At 42.4% G+C, this 25,089-nt stretch overlaps 1 protein-coding gene across 2 annotated transcripts in view; it reads left to right on the forward strand.

Annotated features, from left to right (window-relative positions):
* The window catches only part of NFKB1 (nuclear factor kappa B subunit 1), a 205,836-nt gene that overhangs the window by 93,669 nt on the left and 87,078 nt on the right, over nt 1-25,089 (forward strand). For both annotated transcript variants that reach the window (XM_030190754.1, XM_030190755.1), the window contains 3 exons: nt 19,603-19,751; nt 21,898-22,061; nt 22,334-22,492. In XM_030190754.1, the coding sequence (XP_030046614.1) occupies nt 19,603-19,751; nt 21,898-22,061; nt 22,334-22,492 (472 nt within the window). The remainder of the gene's footprint in view (nt 1-19,602; nt 19,752-21,897; nt 22,062-22,333; nt 22,493-25,089) is intronic.

Here is a 25,089-nt window from a genome sequence, read left to right on the forward strand (position 1 = left end):
CTTATCACCGGTGGTAGGTTCTGAGCATTGGAGCCTAAGAGAAGAACATTGACATTTTCTGAAATAACCTCGATCGTTGAGAGGTCATTAGCAAACTTTTTTTTTCCCTTTACTTATTTATGTTTTGCTGGTCATAAAATTTCAAAACAGCGTACAAATCAAAATATAAGAAATAATAATCACACTAAACATATGATACTGGAGGAATAGCTTTGGAGACTAAAACAGAAGAAAGCTGTTTTTCAGGCAACTGTGGAATTTATTGCAAGAGAATGTGGTCAATCCAGTAGTATAACTCAGTTTAAAAAAAAAAGGCTTTGAGGAGTTCCTGGAGGGCAGGGGCCATAAATGTTAGCCAGCCTGACTGAGCTGTCTCCATCTTTTACTTTTGGGCATGAGCAATATAGAACAGGTTTTTCTATTGGGATCTTCTGGGCAGTGCTGGATTTAGACTTGGTGAGGCCCTAAGTTATATAAAGCTTGGAGGCCCCTTGTTAAAAAGTTACACCAGAAGGTCTCACAAAGGTGCGTACTAAAACAGGACCTTGGGTGGCCATGAAAAAATTGAAAACATATATATGCCTTTTAATTATTTAATAGCAAAGTATTTAAAGTGAATTTTGTTGTTTCAACTGTGGATGTCTGCTCTGCACATAAAAAGCCACACAGAATTGTAAAAACCAAAATAAATTCTGAAATTTTGTGAGGCCCTAAGCTGTAGCTTGTTTAGCTTATGCCTAAATCCGGCACTGCTTCTGAGTATTTCAAAGTGGCCCAGATTGGCCACTGTTGGAGAAAAGCTAAGTCCACTGGTCAAATCCAGCTTGGCATTTATTTTCCTATATATGAAAATCCTTTCAAGTTTTAAATGAATTTAGAGCAAGCTGAAGCATATTTAATTACAACACAAATGCTTTGCTCATTTAGGGCCTTGTTTACTAAGGTGTGCTAGCGTTTTTAGCGTGCGCTAAATGCTAGAGACACCCATATGGCACCCTTAGCACAGCTTAGTAAACAGGGCCTCTAGGAATTGGTGAAGATAGCAAACAATATTGCCAGCTCAGAAACTCTAAATGACTCAATCTCTAATGAACCTTAGTGGATAATGATCTTATTTTTAGATGTTTCTCAGAACATTAGAGCTGAGTAAAGTTTAAAGGATGTTTCTTACCAGGGACGTAGCTAGACTTCGGTGGGAGGGGGGTCCAGAGCCTGAGGTGAGGGGGCACATTTTGACCCCCCTGCTGCCGCCAACCCTCCCCCACCACTATCGACCCCCCCCCCCGCTGCCGCCAACTCTCCTCCGCCACTATCGACCCCACTCCCGCTGCTGTCAATTCTCCCCCGCCACCGCCAGGTACCTTTGCTAGTGGGGGTCCCCAACCCCCGCCAGCCGAAGTCCTCTTCAGCACCGGTGTACTCCGGCGCATTCGCTGACCTGGATTTTGTTTCTGTGAGTCCTGACGTCCTGCACATTCCTACGTGCGGACGTCAGGAGTCAAGAAAAGACTCACAGAAACAGAATCCAGATCAGCAACGTGCTGGAAACCGGCGCTGAAGAGGACTTCTGACGACGGCGATGGGAGAGGGTTGGCGGGGGGGGGTGAAAGTAGGGGGACCAGGGCTAAATCTGTGGAGGCCAATGCCCCCGTGGCCCTACCTAGATATGCCCCTGTTTCTTACTAAATGGTTGGTATTGTGGATGGTCTCATAGCCTACCGGGTAAGGCATGTCTTATAACTCGGGGCCTTGTACTTTGGCAGTGGGATTTCTCCTGATGTAAGGGTAAATAATTCATACTCGCAAATTATTTTAATTTAAAGCCCAGTGTTCCAAGCTTTTATGCGCCCAACGTTGGGAGTTATGCTTCTGAATTGGCCTCTTTGAAATTTTACTAGGGCTGGATGCCTAAATTTGTATTCATAATTTCACAAAACTCCTAAATTAAGGAGAATAACAAGTGGGTGGCAAAAGCAGTTAGGAAAACAATTAGGAGCTTAGCACTAATTTTCAGCACTAGGCTTATATATTAGGCTCATAAATGTAGACAAATGAATGGCAAGTCAAAATTTATGAGCATAACTTTTAAGCTCCTAAATTAAGATGAATTGTCAGCTGCAGCTGAAAACTTACCAATCAGTATTCAACCCATGGCACTCAGCAGTTTTTTTAAATAATGACTGCTGGGGGCAGAATTAGCCCCTAATATTTCGTGCTGGGCCATGTCCGGAGACTGGCATTGAATATCCGGGAAAAGATTTTTATGTACTAGCCGCTGAGCCTTATGCAGGTCCCAGCTGAATATTGGCTGGGACTCACATAAAGATATCTGGTCACTTCAAAAATGACCAGTCAGAGCCAGTATTCAGTGGCACTGCCTAATTAAGTACCACTTTCAGATCCTAAATAGAAGGCAAGCTCAGCCCATTCTTCAGCCCATACTACTGCCTGTCTGTACCCTATGAAGCAGCACTACTTGATTAGAGCCTTCCTAGATTTCTTGGGTTGATTAGTTCTTGTTGAAGGCTTCTACTACTACTACTATAAATCACTTCTATAGCGCTACCAGTCGTACGCAGCGCTTTACAATTGAACATGAAGAGAAAGACAGTCCCTGCTCAAAAGAGCTTACAATCTAAATCAGGACAGACAGACAGGACAAATAGGGATAAGGGTAGGACAGACAGGACGCATAGGGAAAAGGGACTATTGAAGAGAGGAAGACAAGATAAAGGTTACGAGCAGGTGACAAGTTAGGAATTAAAAGCTGCATCAAACAGGTAGGCCTTTAGCCCGGATTTGTAGGCGGCCAGGGATGGAGCTAGACGTAATGGCTCAGGAAGTCTATTCCAGGCATAGGGTGCGGCGAGATAAAAGGAACGGAGTCTGGAGTTAGCGATGGAGGAGAAGGGTGCAATTAGGAGAGATTTGCCTAGTGAACGGAGTTCCTGGGAAGGAGTGTAGGGAGAGATGAGGTAGAGAGGAGCAGCAGAGTGAATGCACTTATAGGTTAATAAGAGGAGCTTGAACTGTATACAGAAACGGATAGGGAGCCAGTGAAGTGACTTCAGAAGAGGGCTGATCATGGGCATAGCGACTTTGGCGAAATATTAATCATGCAGCAGAATTTTGAACAGATTGAAGAGGAGAGAGATGGCTGAGTGGAAGACCTGTGAGAAACAAGTTGCAGTAGTCCAAGGGAGAGGTGATGAGAGTGTGGATGAGGGTTCTGGTAGCATACTCAGAAAGGAGAGGGTGAATTTTGGCGATATTATAGAGGAAGAAATGACAGGTTTTAGCAATCTGTTGAATATGTGCAGAGAAGGAGAGGGAGGAGTCGAAGATGACCCCAAGGTTATGAGCAGATGAGACAGGAAGAATGAGCATGTTGTCGACAGAAATAGAGAGTGGGGAAAGGGGAGAGGTAGGTTTAGGTGGGAAGATAAGGAGCTCAGTTTTGGACATATTGAGCTTCAGGTGGCGGTGAGACATCCAGGCAGCAATGTCAGACAGGCAGGCAGATATCTTGGCCTGGATTTCTGCTGAGATTTCTGGTGTGAAGAGCTAGATCTGGGAGTCATCAGCGTAAAGGTGATATTGAAAACCGTGAGCTGAGATCAGAGCACCAAGGGAGGAAGTATAGATGGAGAAAAGGAGAGGACCTAGGACAGATCCTTGAGGTACACCCACTGAGAGTGGGATAGAGGAAGAGGAGGATCCACCAGATCTGGCTTCTACCAATTGGTTCCCTGCACATGCATATACCTTGGAACCAGGGGCGTATCTGAACTGCGGCGGTAGGGGGGGCCAGGGCCAGAGTGAGGGGGCACATTATAGCCGCCCCCCCCCCCCGCCGCCGCCATTGCCGATCCCCCTCCCCTCAGCAGCTGCCATTGCCGATCCCCCCCGCCGTTGCTGTCGCCTACCTTCGCTGGCGGGGGACCCCAACCCCCGCCAGCCGAGGTCCGCGTCCTCCTGCCGCTGCCGGTAAAATAATTCCGTCAGCTGGCGGGGGACCCCCAACCCCCGCCAGCCAAGCCGAGGTCCTTTCATTCTGTTTCTGAGTCTGACGTCCTGCACGTACAACGTGCAGCGACGTCAGACTCAGAAGAAACTTTCGGCGCCAGCTTTAGAAATGAAAGGACCTCGGCTTGGCTGGCGGGGGTTGGGGGTCCCCCGCCAGCTGACGGAATTATTTTACAGGCAGCCGGCAGGAGGACGCGGACCTCGGCTGGCGGGGGTTGGGGTCCCCCGCCAGCGAAGGTAGGCGACAGCAACGGAGGGGGAGGGTTGGAAGCGGTAGGGGGGTCCAGGGCGAAATCTGCGGGGGCCCAGGCCCCTGAGGCCCCACGCAGATACGCCCCTGCTTGGAACTCCCAGCCACCTTTGTCCTCAGATACTGTAGGGCTCATGGAGCTCTGAATGCCTTTGTTGATTCCTGTTGTTTGACTTCATCTGTTCTATCACTGACCTGTGCTTCCTGACAGACCTCTGTCTGTTCTTGGACTCTGCTTCTGTCTTGTAATAGATTTGTTCTCCACCCGTTACCTCTCCTGCTTTCTCCTCCACCTGACATCTTCCTCGGGACCCCTGTGCTTCACAATTCCTGCCAGCTTCTGAATACTGAAGGGCTTTCCTCCACAGGGAAAGGTGAAGCTGAATGTTCCTGACTGGACCCATTAGTGTTCTTTTATATGCCTTTTTGATGATATTGAAGTGGTAACCTCGGGCTATGAATGTTGCTACTAAATCCTTTGACTGTAATTTAAATTCCTGTGTAATTGCACACACTATTCTAAAGCTGTATGAATAGTAGACAGTCCTTTAGAGTGCGAGGGTGAAAGCTGGAATAATGTAGCAAGATGTTATGGGCCAGGCCTTTCTCTGAAATAATGCAAACAATCTTCCTCCTTAATGATCATAACACATAAATAAGCTTGAGCTCACCCTATCTTGTATGGTAAACTGTATATGCTCCTTGCATATGTTTAACTAACCTACAGACCTTTTCCGCTCTTCATCTGGCCAATTCCATAACTAATAAATCATCTATACTATATACCTATGCCATAAACTGATCCTGTTTGGAAAAGGTGAGATGTGGTTATAATTTGTTTCAAATTTAGCCACATATAAATTAGCTAAAGAGGGAGCCGCCATAACTTCCATAGCTGTCTCTCTGTCTGTTCAAAAAATTGTCAAATAGAAAATAGTTCCACAACTAAAAACTCAGTGGGGATCCACTGTGGAAGTGGATGGACATTCAGAACCTCCCTAATCACACCTATAGCTTCTTGTTGGTGTCTACTAGCATATGGAGACGTAATATGTTGAGTTTCTACTAGATCTTACAGATCTGCTTCAATATCCAGCAGCAATTTGATGAAATGTGATGAATCCTTACATGGGAGGGAGTTTGACTAATCTGTAATCTCAATAAAATATCTACAAAAATTAACAGGTACTCTGATAAAGAGCTCTCAACATAAACGTAACCACTCGCCTCCACCTACTCTCCTCTCCTCCTTCCTGTACACATTAATTGATTTGATTTGCTTACTTTATTTTTTGTCTATTAGATTGTAAGCTCTTTGAGCAGGGACTGTCTTCTGTGTTTGTGCAGTGCTGCGTACGCCTTGTAGCGCTATAGAAATGCTAAATAGTAGTAGTAGTAATTATAGGTCTTTTTAAAATTGTAGCATCACCCTTCTCTTGTTCACCTTTTTGATGACTAACCCCCCTTTTTACTAAGCTGCGCTAGTGCCATGTGCTAATTGGTCTGGGTCGGCATTGCCACGTGGCAGCCACTAATGCGGTTTAGTAAACCGGGGGGGGGGGGTTAAGTTATGGTCCATTTTCAACCCACATAAAACGACTTCATGTCTAGACAAATTTATCCTTCCAATATATGAATGAAACTCCCAAATTTTTAATGCTCCATGTTATTAAATTTCTGTAAGCTACTAATGTCATATCTGGAACTGGACTGAAAACTGATTTTTTTTCCTTACCTTTGGTCGCTCATTTTATGAAAGAGATACTGGACATGGGATCTTAGTGTGCTTTTTTTCATAAGTCAAGAGACCTCCTTTAGAGCTCATTCACATCTCTCATGTCAAGTATCTTTCCTTGAAGGTAATCTTCTTGGTAGCCTTAAATTGAGTTGCAACAAGTTTTAATAACTTGCCCACCATACACAACATCTTTTTTTACAGTACAGTATTTTTACATGGGAATTCAAAATTCCTTCCTAAAGTGGTATCAGATTTTCACATGAATCAATCCATTACTCTCCCAGTCTTTTTCTTAGATGTTTTTCACCAAGGGTTTTTTTTACTAAGGCACGCTAGCGTTTTTAGTGTGCGCTAAATGCTAGAGGCTCCCATAGGAATACATTAGCGTTTAGCATGTGCTAATAATGCTAGTGCACCTTGGTAAAAGGCCCCTCCTAGTGCTGAGGCTACTCTGTGTATAAACCTGTAGGGGGAGCTCACTTTCTAATGGTTTTAAAACGTTAGTCAGGTCCCAGACCTGCACATATGGTCATTAAACAGCCAGATAGCATTTCAGATGTTCTAGTGTTGTGGTACTGCAGTTGTTAAACTCTGGAACTCATTGCCGGAGCAAGTGGTAAAAGCAGTTAACGTAGCTCGGTTTAAAAAAAGGTCTGGACAAATTTCTGGAGAAAAAACCTATAAACTGTTCTTAAGTTAGACCTGGGGAAAATGCACTGCTTATCCCTGATGGTAGGTAGCATGGAATCTTACTGCCACTGGGGACTCTTCCAGGTACTTGTGACCTGGACTAGCCACTGTTAGAAGCAGGATACTGGGCTAGGTGGACCATTGGTCTGACCCACTAGGGCAACCCTTGTAATAGTCCTGTCTGCTTCTCATGCCAAAAGAAGGCTTCTGCAGTTCTGTTTCCTGCCACGGTCTGGCACCAGCTTCTTCCTCAACCGCACCAGGGGATTATTTTTCAGGGAAATTTTTACTGCTAGAAGTCCGTGCTCCTGTACATTGCACTGCATAAGCCTGTGTGGGCGTTGGAAGTGCATTAGACTAATGTGGGCTGCACAGGAAAACATGCTTGTCATAGTAAGAAAAGTACAGATGGAAGTGATATCGCATTGTTTATGAAAATAACCCTTTATAGTCGGAGGGAGAAACTGGGTGATGAAACCAAGCAGCTCAAGAGAGAGAAGGCAAGTGTTTAAAGTTTCTCTCTCAAAAGTGCCAAAGAGGCTCTTGAAATGAGAGCCATCACTACGGAAGTGTTATTCCAACAAAGTCTATTACCCAAGAGGCAGTGTACATCTTTTAAAAACACTACCAAGCCACCACATCGGGTTAACTACAGCAAAGGAAAAGGTTTCCTCATGCTCTGCTGTTCACAGAACACATTCTCTTGTGCTGGATCTTGTGCGTGTTACTGTTTTTGGATGGTCAGTGTTTTCAGGACTCCCCTGTCCAGTTTTACCGCATGGGCTATACTGCAGTCTTTCTACTGCTAGATTATGTCAGTGTGTACAGTGTACTTGAGATTTTGAGGGGGAGGAGGGGGGGGGGTTCTCCAACTTCAGCATATAAGAGACATTTTCCTAACTCCTGTATGGCATTGGGGGGGGGGGGGGGCAGTCTATAGCAGAGCGCACCGAAAGAGCTTATTCTGTAAAGATAAGTAAGTGCCCACTTTCCTTTATAGAATACAGTATAGTCTCGATTATCCGATGTAAACAGAACCGACCCATTGTCGGATAAGTGAAAAGTTGGATAATATGGAAAAAAACTGAATAAACCCTGCAAACAATGCATAAACAAAAGCATAGAGTTCCTGATGTTAAAAAAAATGTTCTAAAACAGATTTTTATTAGAGATAAATGTAGTGATGTCACCGGGGGGGGGAGGGGGTCTGTCAGACTAGCGAAGGTCGTATAATTGAGACTGTAGTGTACTAGGATAACTGGGTACACACATGCTTAACATTTAGGCACAAACACTTAACACCAGGCATAAAGATGGAGTAAGAGTGAGCTCCAATGCGCAGCAGATACCTGCACAACTTACAGTATTCTGAAGTTTATGTGTATAATTGGGAGCCGCACCTAAGTTTCACCCCTGTGTAGCCCTCCTTGCAAATATTACTAACCACTGCTTCTCAGTTTTATAGCGCTACTAGACGTATGCAGCACTGTACACTAAACACGCAAGAGACAGTCCCTGCTCCACAGAGCTTACAATCGGAGACAGACAAATAGGACAAATAAGGGAAATGGGACTTGATATACCGCCTTTCTGAGGTTTTTTGCAACTACATTCAAAGCGGTTTACATATATTCAGGTACTTATTTTGTACCAGGGGCAATGGAGGGTTAAGTGACTTGCCCAGAGTCACAAGGAGCTGCAGTGGGAATTGAACTCAGTTCCCCAGGATCGAAGTCCACTGCACTAACCACTAGGCTACTCCTCTTTCCCCCCCCCCCCCCAAATGCCATACAAGAGTTAGGAAAATGTCTCTTACATGCTGAAGTTGGAGAACTCCCCCCCTCTCCTCCCTCCCAAAATCTCAAGTACACTGTACACACTGACATAATCCAGCAGTAGAAAGACTGCAGTATAGCTCATGCGGTAAAACCAGATAGGGGAGTCCTGAAAACACTGACCATCCTCAGTGTGGGAAAAACAGTAACAAGCGAATTGCTTCTTGTGGGAATGATTAAAACAGGCATGGGTACGGAACAGGTGACTAGGAGTTAAAAGCAGCCTGAAAAAGATGGGTGCTTAGCTTAGATTTGAATATGGCCAGAGATGGAGCTTTGACATAGTGATTTAGGAAGTCTAGGTATTTGCAGAATAGTGATTAGGTGTCATGCTGGCATGTTCATGCATAAGTGAACTAGTTCATAAAAGTGCCCCATTTGTGTGATTTTCTTGGAAGAAGCACAAGTTTATAAGTGCTTTGTGTTACTAGAAATCTTTGATTTATTTTGTATTTTCCTCCTTTTCTCTGCCTTAATTTCAGTAGGGTAGAACAACATAATCGCTTTTTGTTTGTTTAAATGAGGCAGTGTCATAGCTGATGTGTGGGCAACTATTTTTGGCTTCTTGCTTTGAGACTTGAAGCTGGGCCATGCTGATTGTGCTTCTTCCAACTCCAGACACAAATGACATCAGAAGAGCAAGATTGAATATCCGAAAAGGCCTTATGAGGGTAGTCCTATAAAGGATACCTGTTTTTAGGCGCCTATCTAGATCCCGTTCTATAAAGGAAAGAAGGTGCTTACTTTTCTTTACAGAACACTAGGGGCCCTGTTTACGAAGCTGCGCTATAGGTACGTTAATGCTAGAGACACCAATAGGAATATATGGGTATCTCTTTTATTAACGTGTGCTATTTTTAGCGTGTGCTTAAAAACGCTAGCACACATTAGTAAATAGGGCCCTAGCGTAGCAGTGTGGGATCCGCGCCTAAAATTTATATGTGGTCCAAAAAGGGGGTACATGAATAGGAGAGTCATGGAAGTTTTGAGGTGGATTGAGGGTGTGGTTTTGAGTTATACGCACAATTGTAGAATAATAGTGCTCTGCACGTAAATTTAGGCGTGGGCATTTGCACCATGTTTTTGTTGGTGCAAATTACGCGTGACCTCTCTGCTTACACATTAATTCTATAATCCACACTGAATTTTAGGCACAGCTTATAGAATACTGCTTACGTGGGTTTTTTGGCCACCGATATTTTTTAGGCACCATATATAGAATCTAGCCCTAAATCTTTATTTTATTTTTCAAAACATTTCCAACAAACAAATATAATTTGACATTATTATTACATTAAAATATAAACAAAAATAAAGTATAACATTAAAAAATAATGGTACGTAAAAATACAATAAGGTGAAAGGATAACTGTACTTCAACCAGAACAGATAAACTACTCGAAAACATTTTTTTTATATAAAGCTTATGAAAGCATGTGTTCACCCTAAAATGGTGTATAGTTCATATATGAAAAATGTGTTATAGTGGTGTTGTGATGAAGAATAAGTATAAATGGCACTACACATATGCCATTTATACTTAGTGCCTTGTTTACAAAAGCGCGCTAGTGTTTTTAGCACATGCTAACCGTGTAGACGCTCATAGAAATATTTTGGGCATCTACACAGTTAGCGCTTGCTAATTTTCAGTGCACGCTAAAAACACTAGTGCACCTTTGTAAACAGGGCCCTAATTTTTCATCACAAAACCACTTTAACAAATTTTTCATATATGAACTATACACCATTTTAGGTGAGCACATGCTTTCATAAGCTTTATATTTAAAAAAGAATTTAAGTACTTTACCTGTTCTGGTTGAAGTACAGTTATCCTTTCATCTTACTGTATTTTTATGCACCATTTTTAATGTTATATTTTATTTTTGTTTATATTTTAGAATTGACCCCTGAGGCAGGCATTACTTGACGCTGAAACACTGCCCGTGTTGGGTCATAATAAAGCACACATTCCTTTCTTGAGAGCTTTTTGTGCTTTTTTTTTCTCTGGACTGCTTGTGTTTTGTACTCTGACCCTCTCTGTTGTATGTTACATTATTTTAGCAACATTACAAAACTGAGCCCCGGTATCGTATTTAGCTCCAACCTTTCGAGAAATATAGTATGCCCTATCAGATTGACTCTACACTTGTCTTTTAGATTGTACACTCGTCTTTAGATTGTACACCTGTCTTTTAGATTGTAAGCTCCTTGAGCAGGGACTGTCCTTCCATGTTAAATTGTACAGCGCTGCGTAACCCTAGTAGCGCTTTAGAAATGTTAAGTAGTAGTAGTAGTATGCCTCTCGTAAACACAAAGTGTCAGCTCTGTATGTAGTAACACACTACTAAGCTCAAAAGAAAAAAGTAAACACCGGATTCCTGTCTCAGTACTCCTATTGTTCAAAGTGTGTGTATGGAGGGGGGAGGGGGACATAGATGATCGATTCCAATTATGCCGACCCTCACTCTGTATTATACATACTTCATGTATGAAAGGTTCGGAGGTGCTGCCAGGAAGTCCAGATGCAGTCATCATTCTCTGTTCCATTTCTCCAGCATTCAAGGCACCTTTTTATACAGAATGGTATGTAACTGGCACCATTGGCATTTATGGGTGTCTATGCCAATATTTTGGTGGGCACTTAAACGTGGGCAATCCTCTTCATAGAATTACCTCCATTGAGTCTAACGGTATTGTACCCCGCCAAGGATTTTAGATCATGCGAGTTATAAATTGTTTAAATGAATACATTAAGATCATGGCTCAAACTTTTGTTTACCATAGAATTCAGAATATTTTATTCGTGGAATTTTGACAAATCTTTCTGCCAGAAATGTTTTTCAAAGTCCCAAATTCTGCTGAATTGTTCCTACACAAGATTGACATTTTCAGCTTCTGCTGTTTTGGAACTATTATATTCTAATTTATTCAAGGGAATTTTATGGGGAACCACAAAATGATACAGCGCTCTGCCACACAGTTTCATGTACTTTCCTGCAGAAGAGAGGAAGTTGGCTTCTCTCCAAGTGTGACACTGCTGTCCCTTCTGATCACAATGAAATTTACTAAAGTCAAGAGACACAGAAGGGTGGTGGGGGTAACACAAAGCTGCGACTCTGTGCACTCTCATGCACTCACCTCTCACAGTGATTCAGTTCCCATGTTTAGAGTTTGAATAGATTGATGATCCTTATGAGTCATTTTAGTAATTTGCAATACATTTTTGCATGTAATATGTGAATCACTTTGGTTGCAGCACAGAAAGACGGTACATCAAGAATCTAATAAACATAAAGTACAGTAAGGGTTACTGACGTCAGACAGGGGCGGGCCCAGCAGGAGAAAGACGCGCCATCGAAGCTGGGCGAAGGCAGGCATCAGCTGTCTTCTTGCCCGTGCAGCGCCTTCGGACAGAGGAGAGAGGCGCTGCACGGGCCCGGTAAGAGGGAGGGGGGCCCGATGGAGGAGGGGAATGGCGGCGACGACCCCAAAAGGGGGCGGGGCACAGGACGGAGGATGTCGGGAGGCGGAGCTGAGGTGAGAGAGTAGTGAGGAAGGGAGGGGGGCAGGGGCTGCTTGAATTTTGCTTTTTCGGGGTGGGGGGAGCAGCGGGGGGGGGCAAGGCCGTCCGTACAGGACGCTCCTGATGAGCGCCCTTGCCCCCTCCCAACCCTTTTTTTTTTAATTTATTTATGTGTTTTCTGACGTCCTTTGGACCAATCACAGCGCTTTTAGCTCTGCTAATGCGCTGGGATTGGCTCAAAGTTTGTTTATTTTTTCACTTAATGATTTTTCCTGGCACAGAGCTGTCCTAACGAGTGGTCCAGACCTCTCATTAGATTTCCTGCCTTTTTCCTGCGTAAAGGCAATCGGAAAAGGTTAGTGCATGTCGTTTCAATGGGGTTTTCACACTAATTGCTCATCTCCATTCCGTTTTCGTTAGCTGCTGGCTTCCTCGGTAAAAGCCCTCTGATGCATGCAACGGATCAAATTTTCCTCGTTGGAGAGTCATTAAAGGCTCATTTAGCTTTAGTGCATCTGCCTCTAAGTGACTTGCCCAGAGTCACAAGGAGCTGCAGTGGGAATCGAACTAGTTCCCCAGGATCAAAGTCCACTGCACTAACCACTAGGCTACTCCTCCACTTTACAAAATTAACTTTTGAGTCTTACCCTTTTCCTTTAATAGATGTGCGCTCTAGCAGGAATTATTGCTCATACCTAGTCTTTTCACCAGACCCATTTACTTCCTGTAGTCAGCATTTGGATGCTGTTTTCCAAAATGAAGCAATTGTGTGAAGGTATGAGATGATTTAAAAGCTCCTGAGACATCCTGAATGTTTTTATTGGTAATGGTAATAGTGCTTGTAATCCGCCAACTCCGATCAACAGTTTCAAAGTAGATAACACAGAATAATTTTTTAAAAAGAAACAGAATCTAAAAAAAAGAAATGAAGACTAACAAAAATGTTTTTAAACAAATAAGTCTTCAGTTTTTTCCGAAATAATAAATAAGACGAAATTACCCTTAACCCAGCATGCAGAGAACACCATGCTGAAACTGACTGATAATGAATGGAAGATGATAAAGACTTTTTATATTTAACTTTAACAAATGAAGGAAAATAAATCAAGCACAATTCTACAACTCATGACAAAGAAGGAAATAATAGAAAAGAGAACAACGAATATAAGTATTCTGGACAAGTACCTCTAAACATTGTATGATCCCAACATGATCATATGAAAAAAGGTGTGCTTTGATGGGCAACCAATGAAGTTCCATCAAAGCAGGTTGGTCAGATCTTTTTTTTTTCTCTCATAATCATCTTAGCTGCAGTATTTTGTATTACCTGTAATCTATCAATCAGGATTGCTGAAAGAAGACAATATAGCTCATTACAGTAGTCCAATTTAGCAAGTACCATTGCCTGGACCAAAATTAAAAATGCTTTTCCTCAAAAAGTGCACAAATTATTCTAAGACTGCGTAATTTAAAACAAGTAGTTTTAATAACTGCGTCAACATGTGGCTTCAGAGATAAAGATGTATCTAAAATAACTTCAACAATCTTAGAAGTAGTTTCAACTTTTAAAGTAAAGCCTGCTAGGAAAAGATAAATTCTGCAGGGATATTGTGGCCTACCCTGTCTAACTAAAAATTCTGCAGGATACAAAACACATCTTGGAATACCTATGGACAGAAATTCCATGTGTAAAGGGGTGAAGGATCGTGATAGGAGTCTACTACCTTCCACCTGTCCAGGATGGCAGGATGCTGTTCAAAAAAATACCCTCCTGGAAGCCTAGACCAGATATAGTCCACATATTGAAAAAGGAGGAAAGAAGGCCAAATGACAGCTGGCATGGTTTTAAAAAATGAGGTGAAGGAAGCTTTCGGAGCTAAAAGAAAATCCTTCAGAAAATGAAAGGATCTGACTGAAAATAATAGGAAACAGCATAAGGAATGGCAAGTCAAATGCAAAGTGCTGGTAAGGAAGGCAAAGAGAGACTGGAAAAGAAGATTGCATTTGAGGCAAAAACATATAGTAAAAACTATTTTAGGTATATTAGAAGCAAGAAACCGGTAAAAGAACCAGTTGGACAGTCCAACTTGGACCGCTAGATGACCAAGGGGTAAAGGGGTCACTCAGGGAAGACAAGGCCATAGAAGAGAGATTAAATGAATTCTTTGCTTTGGTTTTCACTGAGGAAAATATGGAAGAGATACCAATTCCAGAAATGATATTCAGTGCTGATGCATCTGAGAAACTGATACAAATCTCTGTAAACCTTGAAGATGTAATGGGGCAATGTGACAAATTGAAGAGTAGCAAATTGCCTGGACTGGATGGTATACCTCCTAGAGTACTGGTGGTACATAGGGTTAACTACACGAAAAATTAAATGCCGGATAGCTCATCATTTGAGCTGTATACGTACTTGACGCACGGAAGCTCCCCTTGTCCCACATTGGCTTGCAGCCCAGCACTCTGTTCAAGATCTTAGATTTGTGGTTTTGCATCATGGTCAGTCGATATCAGGGAGTAATCTCCCGATGGTATTATTGAGGAAGGAACAGCACCTAATTTTCCTGTGGGGCACGGTAGCCCCAGGTGGGCTTAATAAAGAGATCGATTGGCTGAGCATGTAGAAGCAGATTTAAATCGCTGTGAGTCCCAACCAGCCAGTACGCATGCGTGGGCATCTTGTTTGACGTTTCCACCGGCTACTCGCTGGGATGAGGTCCTGACTACCGTCGGTAGCTGTAAGTAAATTTAAGTTTAGTTTTACAATATAGTTTTGGTTTATGTTAGATTGGATGGATTAGGTATGCTGCCTTTGTACTTTGTCTTTTTTATATATTTATTATTTATTTATGGTTCATTTATACCTCACATTTTCCCACAAATGCAGGCACAATGTGGCTTACATGAATTACAAAAGTAGAGAAGTACAACACATGAATTTTACAGCAGAATAAGGAGAGAACACTAACAACAATTAGGGTGACTAAACAGCAGAATTACTAATGGAGTAAGTTTTTTCAAAAAGGAACGTTTTCAACATCTTCTTGAAAAGGTGATGATCAGATTGAGATTTTAGATTCAGAGGTAAAGCATTCCAAGTCTTCGGGCAGGAGTAGTGAAAAGTAGAGGCAAAAAGAAGCTTGTATTTGACACCCCGGCAAGACGGATAATGAATATGGAGATAGGTGCGGGCTGTGTTGATGGCATTTCTAGGTGGGAGGTCTATTAAAGGAATCATGTATTCCGGAGCTAGACCGTAAATAATTTTATGCGTTAAGGTGCAGAGCTTGAAAGCGATTCGCTCTCTTACTAGGAGCCAGTGTAGATTGAGACGAAGAGGCTGCGCACCAACCATGCGCGATTTGCCCAGGATGAGTCTTGCAGCAGTGTATAGAGTGAAAGACCCTTGAAGACGCTATGACTAACGAAACATGGTCATGACGGGTTCTTCCGGAATTCACTTTTAGTGGATTTAAATTGCATAGCAGTTTGGAGGACACAGTAAAGAAGATTGTGTCCTAAGTGGTTAAGCACTACTATTGACATTGCAGCTATTTATGTGACTGTTATCAAGCTACGCTTCAGATCCTATGGTTGTGGATATCTTTGAATTTTTTCATCTTGGCACACTGTGCTTGTTGGACTATCGTGAAGTGCACAGTGCCATCTACAAGTTATGACAAATTGACATCTTTTCCACCTATTGGTGACGTGGCGAGCCTATATCTGTTTATGATGAGAAGCTTGGGATTGCAGCATCTCTTTAAATAGTGTCTGACGTATCTGATATATGTGCACCCTGCTATATGATGTGATTTTATATAGTGTATATGAGGCGTGAATGAGATTGAGTGCAAGTGATAGGTTGATAGGATAATATTATTATTAGAATATTTTTGATATGTTAAACATTTAATAAAGATTGAAGTGTTTTTGATATGCATCTTTCAGTTGCGCTTATATATATATATATATAGTCTCATGAACCACAAATTAATGCGCCAATAAAAAGCTCTTTTTTTCCTAATGAGAAACTGCAAATCAGAAGTATTTTGAATTAGAGCACTTCAGGTTGTTTCTACAAGTATTGTTGCTCTCAGAACTGGATTATTGCAATCTTAGTTATATGGATTTATCTAAACAAGCTCTACAAATGCTGCAGGTTACACAAAATAAAGTCAAGATAATTCTTTTCTTTAAATAAATTTGATAGAATCTCTCAATATTATGTGAAGCTCCATTGGCTGCCTATTCAGGCAAGACTCGTGTTTGAATTTGTTTGTATTTTATATAGGATTTGAAATGGTGACTGTCCAAGATATGTTTTGCATTTTCAATTTTCCAATAGGAATAGGAGAGTGTATAATAATTCCCCTTTCTTCAGTGAAAGGGGGAAAAAAAACTTAATCTCTGAGCTTTTTAATCTCCAACCATTTGGAAGGAAATTGATTTATGTTTTGAACACTCAATTTCTTAATTATCTTTTAGGAATAATGTAGACGAGCCTTTTATTTAAAAGACCTTTCAAAGTTGATGGAATTTTAGTCTCATTGGGAGGTGATTTTATTTTGCATTTTAAGATATATTTTTTTGTTTGTGAGTGTAATTCCCAAATGATTATCTTGTTTTGTTTTTGTCTTGTTTGCTCATTGTAAACTGCTTACAACCTTGCAGTACCAGCGATATATAAATAAATGTTAATAATAATATAGCTGTGCCCATCTGAGCTTTGCCTATGCTCCATCCAGACTCCACTCATTTAGATGCCCACCTTCACACTATGCACCATCACAATTTAAAGGCCTTTTAATAGAAGAGTGTGTAACAGAGTATTGACATTTACATGCATATATGCCAGTATTCTGGTCATTTAAGTGCATACTTTGTGCCTAAGGGGTCTTTTACTAAGGTGTACTAGGGTTTTTAGCTCTTGCTAAAAATCAGTTGGCACTAAATGCTGAGATGCCCATTATATTCCTATGGACATCTCGGCGTTTAGCACCAGCTGATGTTTAGCACGAACTAAAAATGCTAGCACACCTTAGTAAAGGATCCTCTAAATGTTGGTGCTCACTGTATAGAATTACCCCCTTAGTAGCTTTTGCATTTTTATCAGTAAGCATGGTTTGTAAAACAGTTTGTTGTTGGGTTGTTCAACAGCAGTGCAACACCAAATTTGAAGTTTTGCCAGTCTAAAATTTCTGACTACGTACAAGTAACCTGATTCGTTGAAGGTTTTTCCCATTGACATAAGATTATTATTATTATTATTATTATTATTATTATTTACCACCATTTTGAAGAAATGCACTCAAGGCGATGTACATAAAGAATGTCAAACATAAGCAATATTTTATTTTTGTTACATTTGTACCCCGCACTTCCCACTCATGGCAGGCTCAATGCAGTGGGCAATGGAGGGTTAAGTGACTTGCCCAGAGTCACAAGGAGCTGCCTGTGCCGGGAATCGAACTCAGTTCCTCAGGACCAAAGTCCACCACCCTAACCACTAGGCCACTCCTCCATAGACAATAGACAATTACAGCAGTAAAAATAGTCAAATAACAATACAAGGTATGACATAGTATGCTGCATTACAGTGTCAGCACAATAACACGTTTTAATAGACAGCACTGGGTGTAAGCAATGGAACATTTAGAGGGGCTTTTTCGATATGACGTCTAAATCCGATTTTGGATGTTTTGCTGAAAACATCCAAAAATCAACTGGTAATCATAGTGATTTTCAAACCAGAAAAACATTCTCGGTGTGCTGCTGCGGTTAAGAAAGCAAATAGAGTGTTAGGTATTATTAGGAAAGGAATGGAAAACAAAAATGAGAATGTTATAATGCCTTTGTATCGGTTCATGGTGCGACCGCACCTCGAATATTGTGTTCGATTCTGGTCACCACATCTCAAAAAAGATATAGTGGAATTAGAAAAGGTTCAGAGAAGGGCGACAAAAATGATAAAGGGGATGGGACGACTTCCCTATGAGGAAAGGCTAAAGCAGCTAGGGCTGTTCATCTTGGAGAAAAGGTGGCTGAGGGGAGATATGATAGAGGTTTATAAAATAATGAGTGGAGTTGAACGGGTAAATGTGAAGTGTCTGTTTATGGTTTCCAAAAATACTAGGACTAGGGAGCATGTGATAAAGCTACAATGTAGTAAATTTAAAACGAATCGGAGAAAATGTTTCTTCACTCAACGTGTAATTAAACTCTGGAATTCATTGCCAGAGAATGTGGTAAAGGCGGTTAGCTTAGCAGAGTTTTAAAAAGGTTTGGGCGGCTTCCTAAAGGAAATGTCCATTGACCATTATTAAATGGATTTGGGGAAAATCCACTATTTCTGGAATAAGCAGTACAAAATGTTTTGTACTTTTTTGGGATCTTGCCAGGTATTTGTGACCTGGATGGGCCACTGTTGGAAACAGGATGCTGGGCTTGATCGACCTTTGGTCTGTCCCAGTATGGCAATACTTATGTACTGTGTTTCAAAAATGCCCATTTCCTCGATGTTTTATGCTCAGTGCGTTTTTCTTTTGTGACCATTTTCAAGGGGGGAAAAAGCACAAAAAGAAGCCATTGGGATGTAATTGGGGGGGGGGGGGGGGGGGGTCAGCATTCTTAATAAACTGGCCACACAGACATCTCAGCAGAGCATTGGGGCACCCTAGGGGGTGCTGCAGTGGACTTCACATAAAAGGTCCCAGGTACACATGTCACCATTACCCACTTATATTGTATGGTGAGCCCTCCAAAAACCTACTACCCAACTTTACACCACTACAGTAGTCCTTATGGCTTAATATGCCGCCTGCTGTACTCAATTGTGATTCCACACCCATGTTTTGATGGGGGTGTCTCCAGGACCAGATTTGGGAACCAGTGGTCTAATGTTTAGATTAGAGGTTTTCAACCCAGTCCTCAGGGCAAATCTAGCTAGTCAGGGTTTTCAGGATACCCATGTTGAATTTAATGGGGATATCCTGAACACCCTGACTGGCTGGGTGTGCTCTAAGGACTGGGTTGAAAACCTCTTATCTAAACATTAGACCAGTGGTTCCCAAATCTGGTCCTGGAGACACTTCAGCCAGTCAGGTTTTCAGGATATCCACAATGAATATTCATGAGAGAGATTTGCAATCAGGTGCAAATATGGGATCTTTATTGACTAATGCGATCCAGCCATGTTTCAGCACAGTGCCAGAATCAAGGGTCATTGCCATGTCTCAAAGCTGATTTTTTGCTACGTTCATAATGTTTAGGTGATGAATGATACCCCAAAAAATATCTAGATGCTGAAAGCAGTGCAGTGCTCTGGGGAATGCTGATCTCGGTACAAAATGTACCACACTACTTTCAGTGTTGTCAACCAATTAATAATGACCCTATATTTGCACTTGTGGTTCAAGTCTCTGTTTTTGGCCATCTCCGCTCTGCGGTTTCCTTTGTATATTGTGAAGATTCTCTTCTTTTTCTCTGTTTTGCCAATAATGTTTACAGTTTTCTTTTTCTTCTCATTTTTTCCCAGATTCATAATTATGTAGGCCATGCTAAAGTCATTGTGCAGCTAGTTACCAATTCGAAAGAGGTGCGCCTACATGCTCACAGTCTAGTGGGGAAACACTGTGAAGATGGAATATGCACAGTCACAGCAGGACCGAAAGATATGCTCATGGGGTAAGTGTATGATCTTGGGTGGCAGGGTTGATGCGCACAGTGGGAAATACAAACGCCCAAAACAAAGACATTCTTGGAAAGGAAGGAGATCACTTTCCCCTGTAGTGTTTTTTTTTTTTAATGTGTCTGCCACACTTTTTAAATTCTTAAGTAGATGAGCCACATCTTGCTTGTTCACGCTTCCGGAAAGTTCTAAAAAAAAAACAGAAACTTAATACAGTATGATGCCTATTATAGGAACGCTGATTAACTGGCTTTCCAAAATATCCAGACCTGCACTCAACAGAATACTGTACGTTCGGGTGGATCAGAGTGGGACCAGTAGCAGCGTGTCACCTCCCTGTCTCCATTTCCCCAGCATACAATATAAAGTGTTCTATTGTGTGCTCTAAATACACCAATCATCCGGATTTACAGTTATCTGGACCACTCCCCTGCTGAGGATAGCCTGGAAAATCGAAATCATACTATATTTACAATATATGTGAGACGCAGAAAAGGAATAGTTAAGGGGGTGATGAAGAAAATGGGTGTTTGAAAGAAATGAAAAAGGGAGAGGAAGGAATAGAATGAACGAAGGAAGAAATGTCAGAAAAAGGGAAATGGGACTTGATATACCGCCTTTCTAAGATTTTGCAACTACATTCAAAGTGGTTTACATATATTCAGGTACTTATTTTGTACCTGAGGCCAGTGGCGTTCCTAGGGGCGCTGACACCGGGGGCGGATCGGAGATGCGCCCCGCCCCCCCGGGTGCAGCGCCCCCCCCCCCCCCCGCCCCTGGCGAAATAACCCCTCGGGTGCAGCGTGACCCCCTGGCAAAAGAACCCCCCCCCCCCGGGTGCACGCCGCTGGAGGGTGCCGCGCGCCTGTCGGCTCTTCGTTTCCATGCTCCCTCTGCCCCAGAACATAAGAAGGGCGAGGTGGTATCTCAAACTACTATTGCCAGATGAGTTAAGGAGGCTATTGCATCAGTATATCTCCTTAAATGGAGGACGACTCTGTTACAAATTAAGGTGCTTTCCACCAGAGGTTTTGCAGCTTCGTGGGCAGAGAGCTCGCTGGTGTTGCCTCAGAAGATTTGTATGGCGACAGTCTGGTGTTCTTTTCATTTTTTTCTGCATCACTAATTAGTGGATATGCAGTCATGCCAGGATGCATCATATGCAGGGGCGTAGCCAGACAGCAAATTTTGATTGGGCCTAGGCAAGACGTGGGTGGGCACCAAGTGTTCTCCACCGCAACAAAAAAATATCTCAGCTGGTGGAAAAATGCTTCTCTCCACCTTGGCAGTCTGCAGCAGACATGCGCTAAAAACTGAGCATACGTAGGTACCAGTATCATGGAGAGCAGCATTTTCGTTACCATCAGGGGGAAGTCTTCAGCTGGCCAGTGGCGTACCAAGGGGGGGGGCGGTCTGCCCCGGGTGCATGCCGCTGGAGGGGGGGGGGGGGTGCCGCGCGTCTGTCGGCAATGCTCGTTCCCTGCTCCCTCTGCCCCGGAACGGGTTACTTCCTGTTCCGGGGCAGAGGGAGCAGGGAACGAGCGAAGCCGACAGGCACGCGGCATCCCCCCCCCCCCCCCCCCAGCAGGTAAAGATGCACCCGGGGGAGGGGGGTGTCGTTTCACCGGGGGGAGGTGTCCGTCTTTTCGCTGCTGTGGGGGGTGCCGCGCATCTGTCGGCAACGCTCGTTCCCTGCTCCCTCTGCCCCGGAACAGGAAGTAACCCGTTCCGGGGCAGAGGGAGCAGGGAACGAGCGTTGCCGACAGACGCGCGGCACCCCCCAGCAGGTAAAGATGCACCCGGGGGGGGGTGTCCATTGTTTTGCCAGGGGGGGGGCGCTGCACCCAGGGGGGGCGCATCGGTGACTGCACAGCAAGATTATAGCCAAACTCATAATTCAGAAGTTTTTAGTCTCCACCTGCTGGTCGGTGTGCATAACCCATCTGTGCCGGTCTGGAGGAACTAAAGGAAAGTAAATTAGCAGGTAAGACCTAATTTCTCCTTAAAATTAAACCAATAGCTGTGTTCATTTTGTGGTGACAAGTTAGGGTTCTCTTCACTAAGAAAACTGGAATGAGTAAATCAGTTTGTGCATGTTTGTCTTAACGCTGTCCTTGTTTCTTAATGTGCATTTCTCTCTAGGTTTCCAAACCTGGGAATACTTCATGTTACAAAGAAAAAGGTGTTTGAAACCTTGAATTCCCGCATGATAGAAGCCTTCAGAAGAGGTTATAATGCCGGACTCCTAGTGCATCGAGACCTTGATTATGTGCCTGGAGAACATGGTGTAGAAAGACAACTAACAGGTGAGTGAGGGATCTTAGGAGGAGAATATCTGATTTCATCTAGATTTGGGCTGAAATAATCAGAATTATTGTGCAAAAAGCCTTAAAAGTGATGATCACCACAGATATTGAATTCACTGGCTATGTGTCCCCCTCCCCCTCCTCCCCCCCCCCCCCCCCCCCCCCCATTTGGTGCTAGGAGCCACCGTTCCCACAGATATGCAACCTCATGCTGCTTTAGCCATGATTTTATTTGCTGTTTTATTATGTTCATGTATCTCTCTGTGTTTCAGAACGAGAAAAGGAAATAATTCGCCAGATAGCAATCCAGCAGACGAAAGACATGGACCTCAGCGTGGTGCGGCTCATGTTCACAGCCTTCCTCCCCGACAGCAATGGCAGCTTCACAAGAAAACTGGAACCTGTTATATCCGACCCCATCTATGACAGCAGTGAGTGATCTCATTTTTTAACATATTGCATGCTAGTGTAGGTAATATAACTGCAAGCACATGAACACCATCTCAGTAATCATCTCGCTGGTGTTTACCACCTCAGATACCTCTCAGACACTGAGATTTTTCAGGTCCTGGACTCACTTCAGAGAAACAGAAAAGTGCAGCTGAAAATGAACAGTATTCAGTCTTCTACAACACCAAAAACTATCAGTTTTATGCAATTGTTGTTCTAGATTTTACTTTTGCTAGTTGTGAGCTATCTGTAACAGCCAGTGCTTCATTAGGCAGTCCTGGAGTATCCATTTGCCACAGGGCTACCAGATTCCTTGAGCCAGGTTTGGATCTATGACAACTGGAGTAGATCTATGGAAACTGCTCTCTGGTGTAGAAGCAAGATCAGTCAGGGCTGGAGTCTCTGGAACTGGAGTCTGCAGTATGAGAGCGCCTGAAACTATGACTGGAATAGCAACAGTTGGAGCCTTGGAAGCAGGAAATACTGAAGCAAATGTAGCTATATAACCCCTGAACTGGAATATCAGGAGCTGAAATCTTAGAAGCAGGAGGATTTGAAACGTGGCTTGAAACTACAGACCTAGAAATCTTTGGAGCAAGTGAAGCACCCCAAACCTGAGGATCATGGCAGTTACAAAGTCTTTTAAATTGCACAGAAGTGAGCTCTTCACAGAGAAGTAGTTCAATATAAGGGTTTTACTTCTGTAAGAAACTCATATGATTGTGCCAGGAATAATTGGAACACTTTTTAAGGAAAACTTTTACCCAGGTCCAGGAGGTAGACTTTTAGCCAATCCTGGTTTTGAACTTAAACCCCAAAGCAGCATGTCCCTGATTCTACCTGCTGTATATCCTATAATGCATCGTGTTAGACTTGTCAGAAAGCTAGAACAGGTCTAAATTCTAAAATCTTCCTCTCAGAACTGGGTATCTTTGACAGCTTGCTAATGAATCTTTGGTGCTATCAAGGAGGGGCTCAGAAGGTTCCTGGAAGGTTACCAGGCAGCTTTTTCTTACTTCACATGTTTTCATAAAATTTCTGAAGTGGATCATTTCCAGGATCTGGAGTAGGCTTGGTAAGTATCTCTACTATAATAGTAACTGAGAATTTCACACAAAAAGTCCCAAGTCCAAGATTTCAATAAGGAAATCTTTTACTAAGGGTTCCAGAATACTTTCCCCAGAAATTACATCACTAGGAACATAGCATAAGAAAAGCCTTAGGAGTAAGTCTCTAGAGCAGGAGACAATAGGTCCACAAGGCAATCATTTGGGTGGAGGACCTGGACAAAAGCATGGTGTGAAAGCTCCTCTGAACTGAGACTATTTTGCTAGAAAATTGCTGGATTTTTTTCACCAACAAATATCATGTAGGTCCTCAAAAATTGCAAGATTTCATAGATAAGCACAAGATGTAATGTTCTAGACCAGTGGTTCTCAACTACTGGGTCCCCAAGAGGTGGGAGGTGTGTTACAAAAACATTTGGTAAATAGCAAGCCTTTGTTTCCTTTACAACCATCAGTGCCTGCACGCTGGGACGAGCATCACTCTTAAGTCAGGTTCTTGAAATCCCTAACTGGTCCCTATTTCTGCTTCCGCACTACCCCCAATAATAACTGAGCCCCAACTGAAAATGTTGAAGACCTGCTGTCCATAGATTCTGCTTGTTTTATAGTTTGAGTAGCATATTTGTAGGTTTTTGTATTGCTTCACAGTATCTGGCAGGGGAGGGATTTTGTTGCAGTTACTGAGGTGACAGTAGAATTTGAATATATATTTGTTTTGATGTATGACAAGTGAGAAATCTGGGACTGATGTGTTGCATACAGCTTTTTGATATGAGATAGGCAAATTCATACTAATCTTTCAGTTAAACAATGAAATATTTAGGTATGTTTTGTTCAGCTGTGAATTTTAGTGTTCGGTGTGTCCCGTCAGAAGCAAGGTTGAGAACCACTGTTCTAGATGATAATATTTATCATCTTACTTTCTCTACTCTGTTTGCAATGTGCAAACATTATGATCATAAATGTTTAAAAAATGCAGATGTTTATTCTGCAAAAACCTTTACATTTACTTAGCAATATGTACACAATGTATGACTCTGACTTTCTGGCTCTTATTTGGTCGCTAAATAAAAACCTGGATTATATCTCTATATAAAAATCTTGCTAGCAGATTTAGGTGCTACTTTATTCTAAAACATTGGACTTTGTTTTCTCAGCATTTTGTGACTTTAGACACTAACAATTCATCTTAAAAGTCATTTCTGATGTTTGTTCACTATCTCTAAAGTCTGTCTGCATAAAACCCCTTGAAACATCACAAACTTGATGAAAGCCTGGAAATTCTAGCCAGATGAAGCAGCGATAATAAACATTTGGAAATTTCTGAAATCTTAATTGTGGTGATGTTCTGTTGACTTTGATTACATATTTGATGGAACCTTGAGAATAATTTCTTTGATCAAAGCTAATCCTCAACAGTCTGAATGATGTATCTCCTTATCGATAGTAATCTTCACTCTGTAGATAGTATTTCTCAATATCATCAGTTTTATTTGTGGCAAAACAGGGGA

Source organism: Microcaecilia unicolor, chromosome 2 (genome assembly GCF_901765095.1).
Source record: "Microcaecilia unicolor chromosome 2, aMicUni1.1, whole genome shotgun sequence".
Taxonomy (NCBI): domain Eukaryota; kingdom Metazoa; phylum Chordata; class Amphibia; order Gymnophiona; family Siphonopidae; genus Microcaecilia; species Microcaecilia unicolor.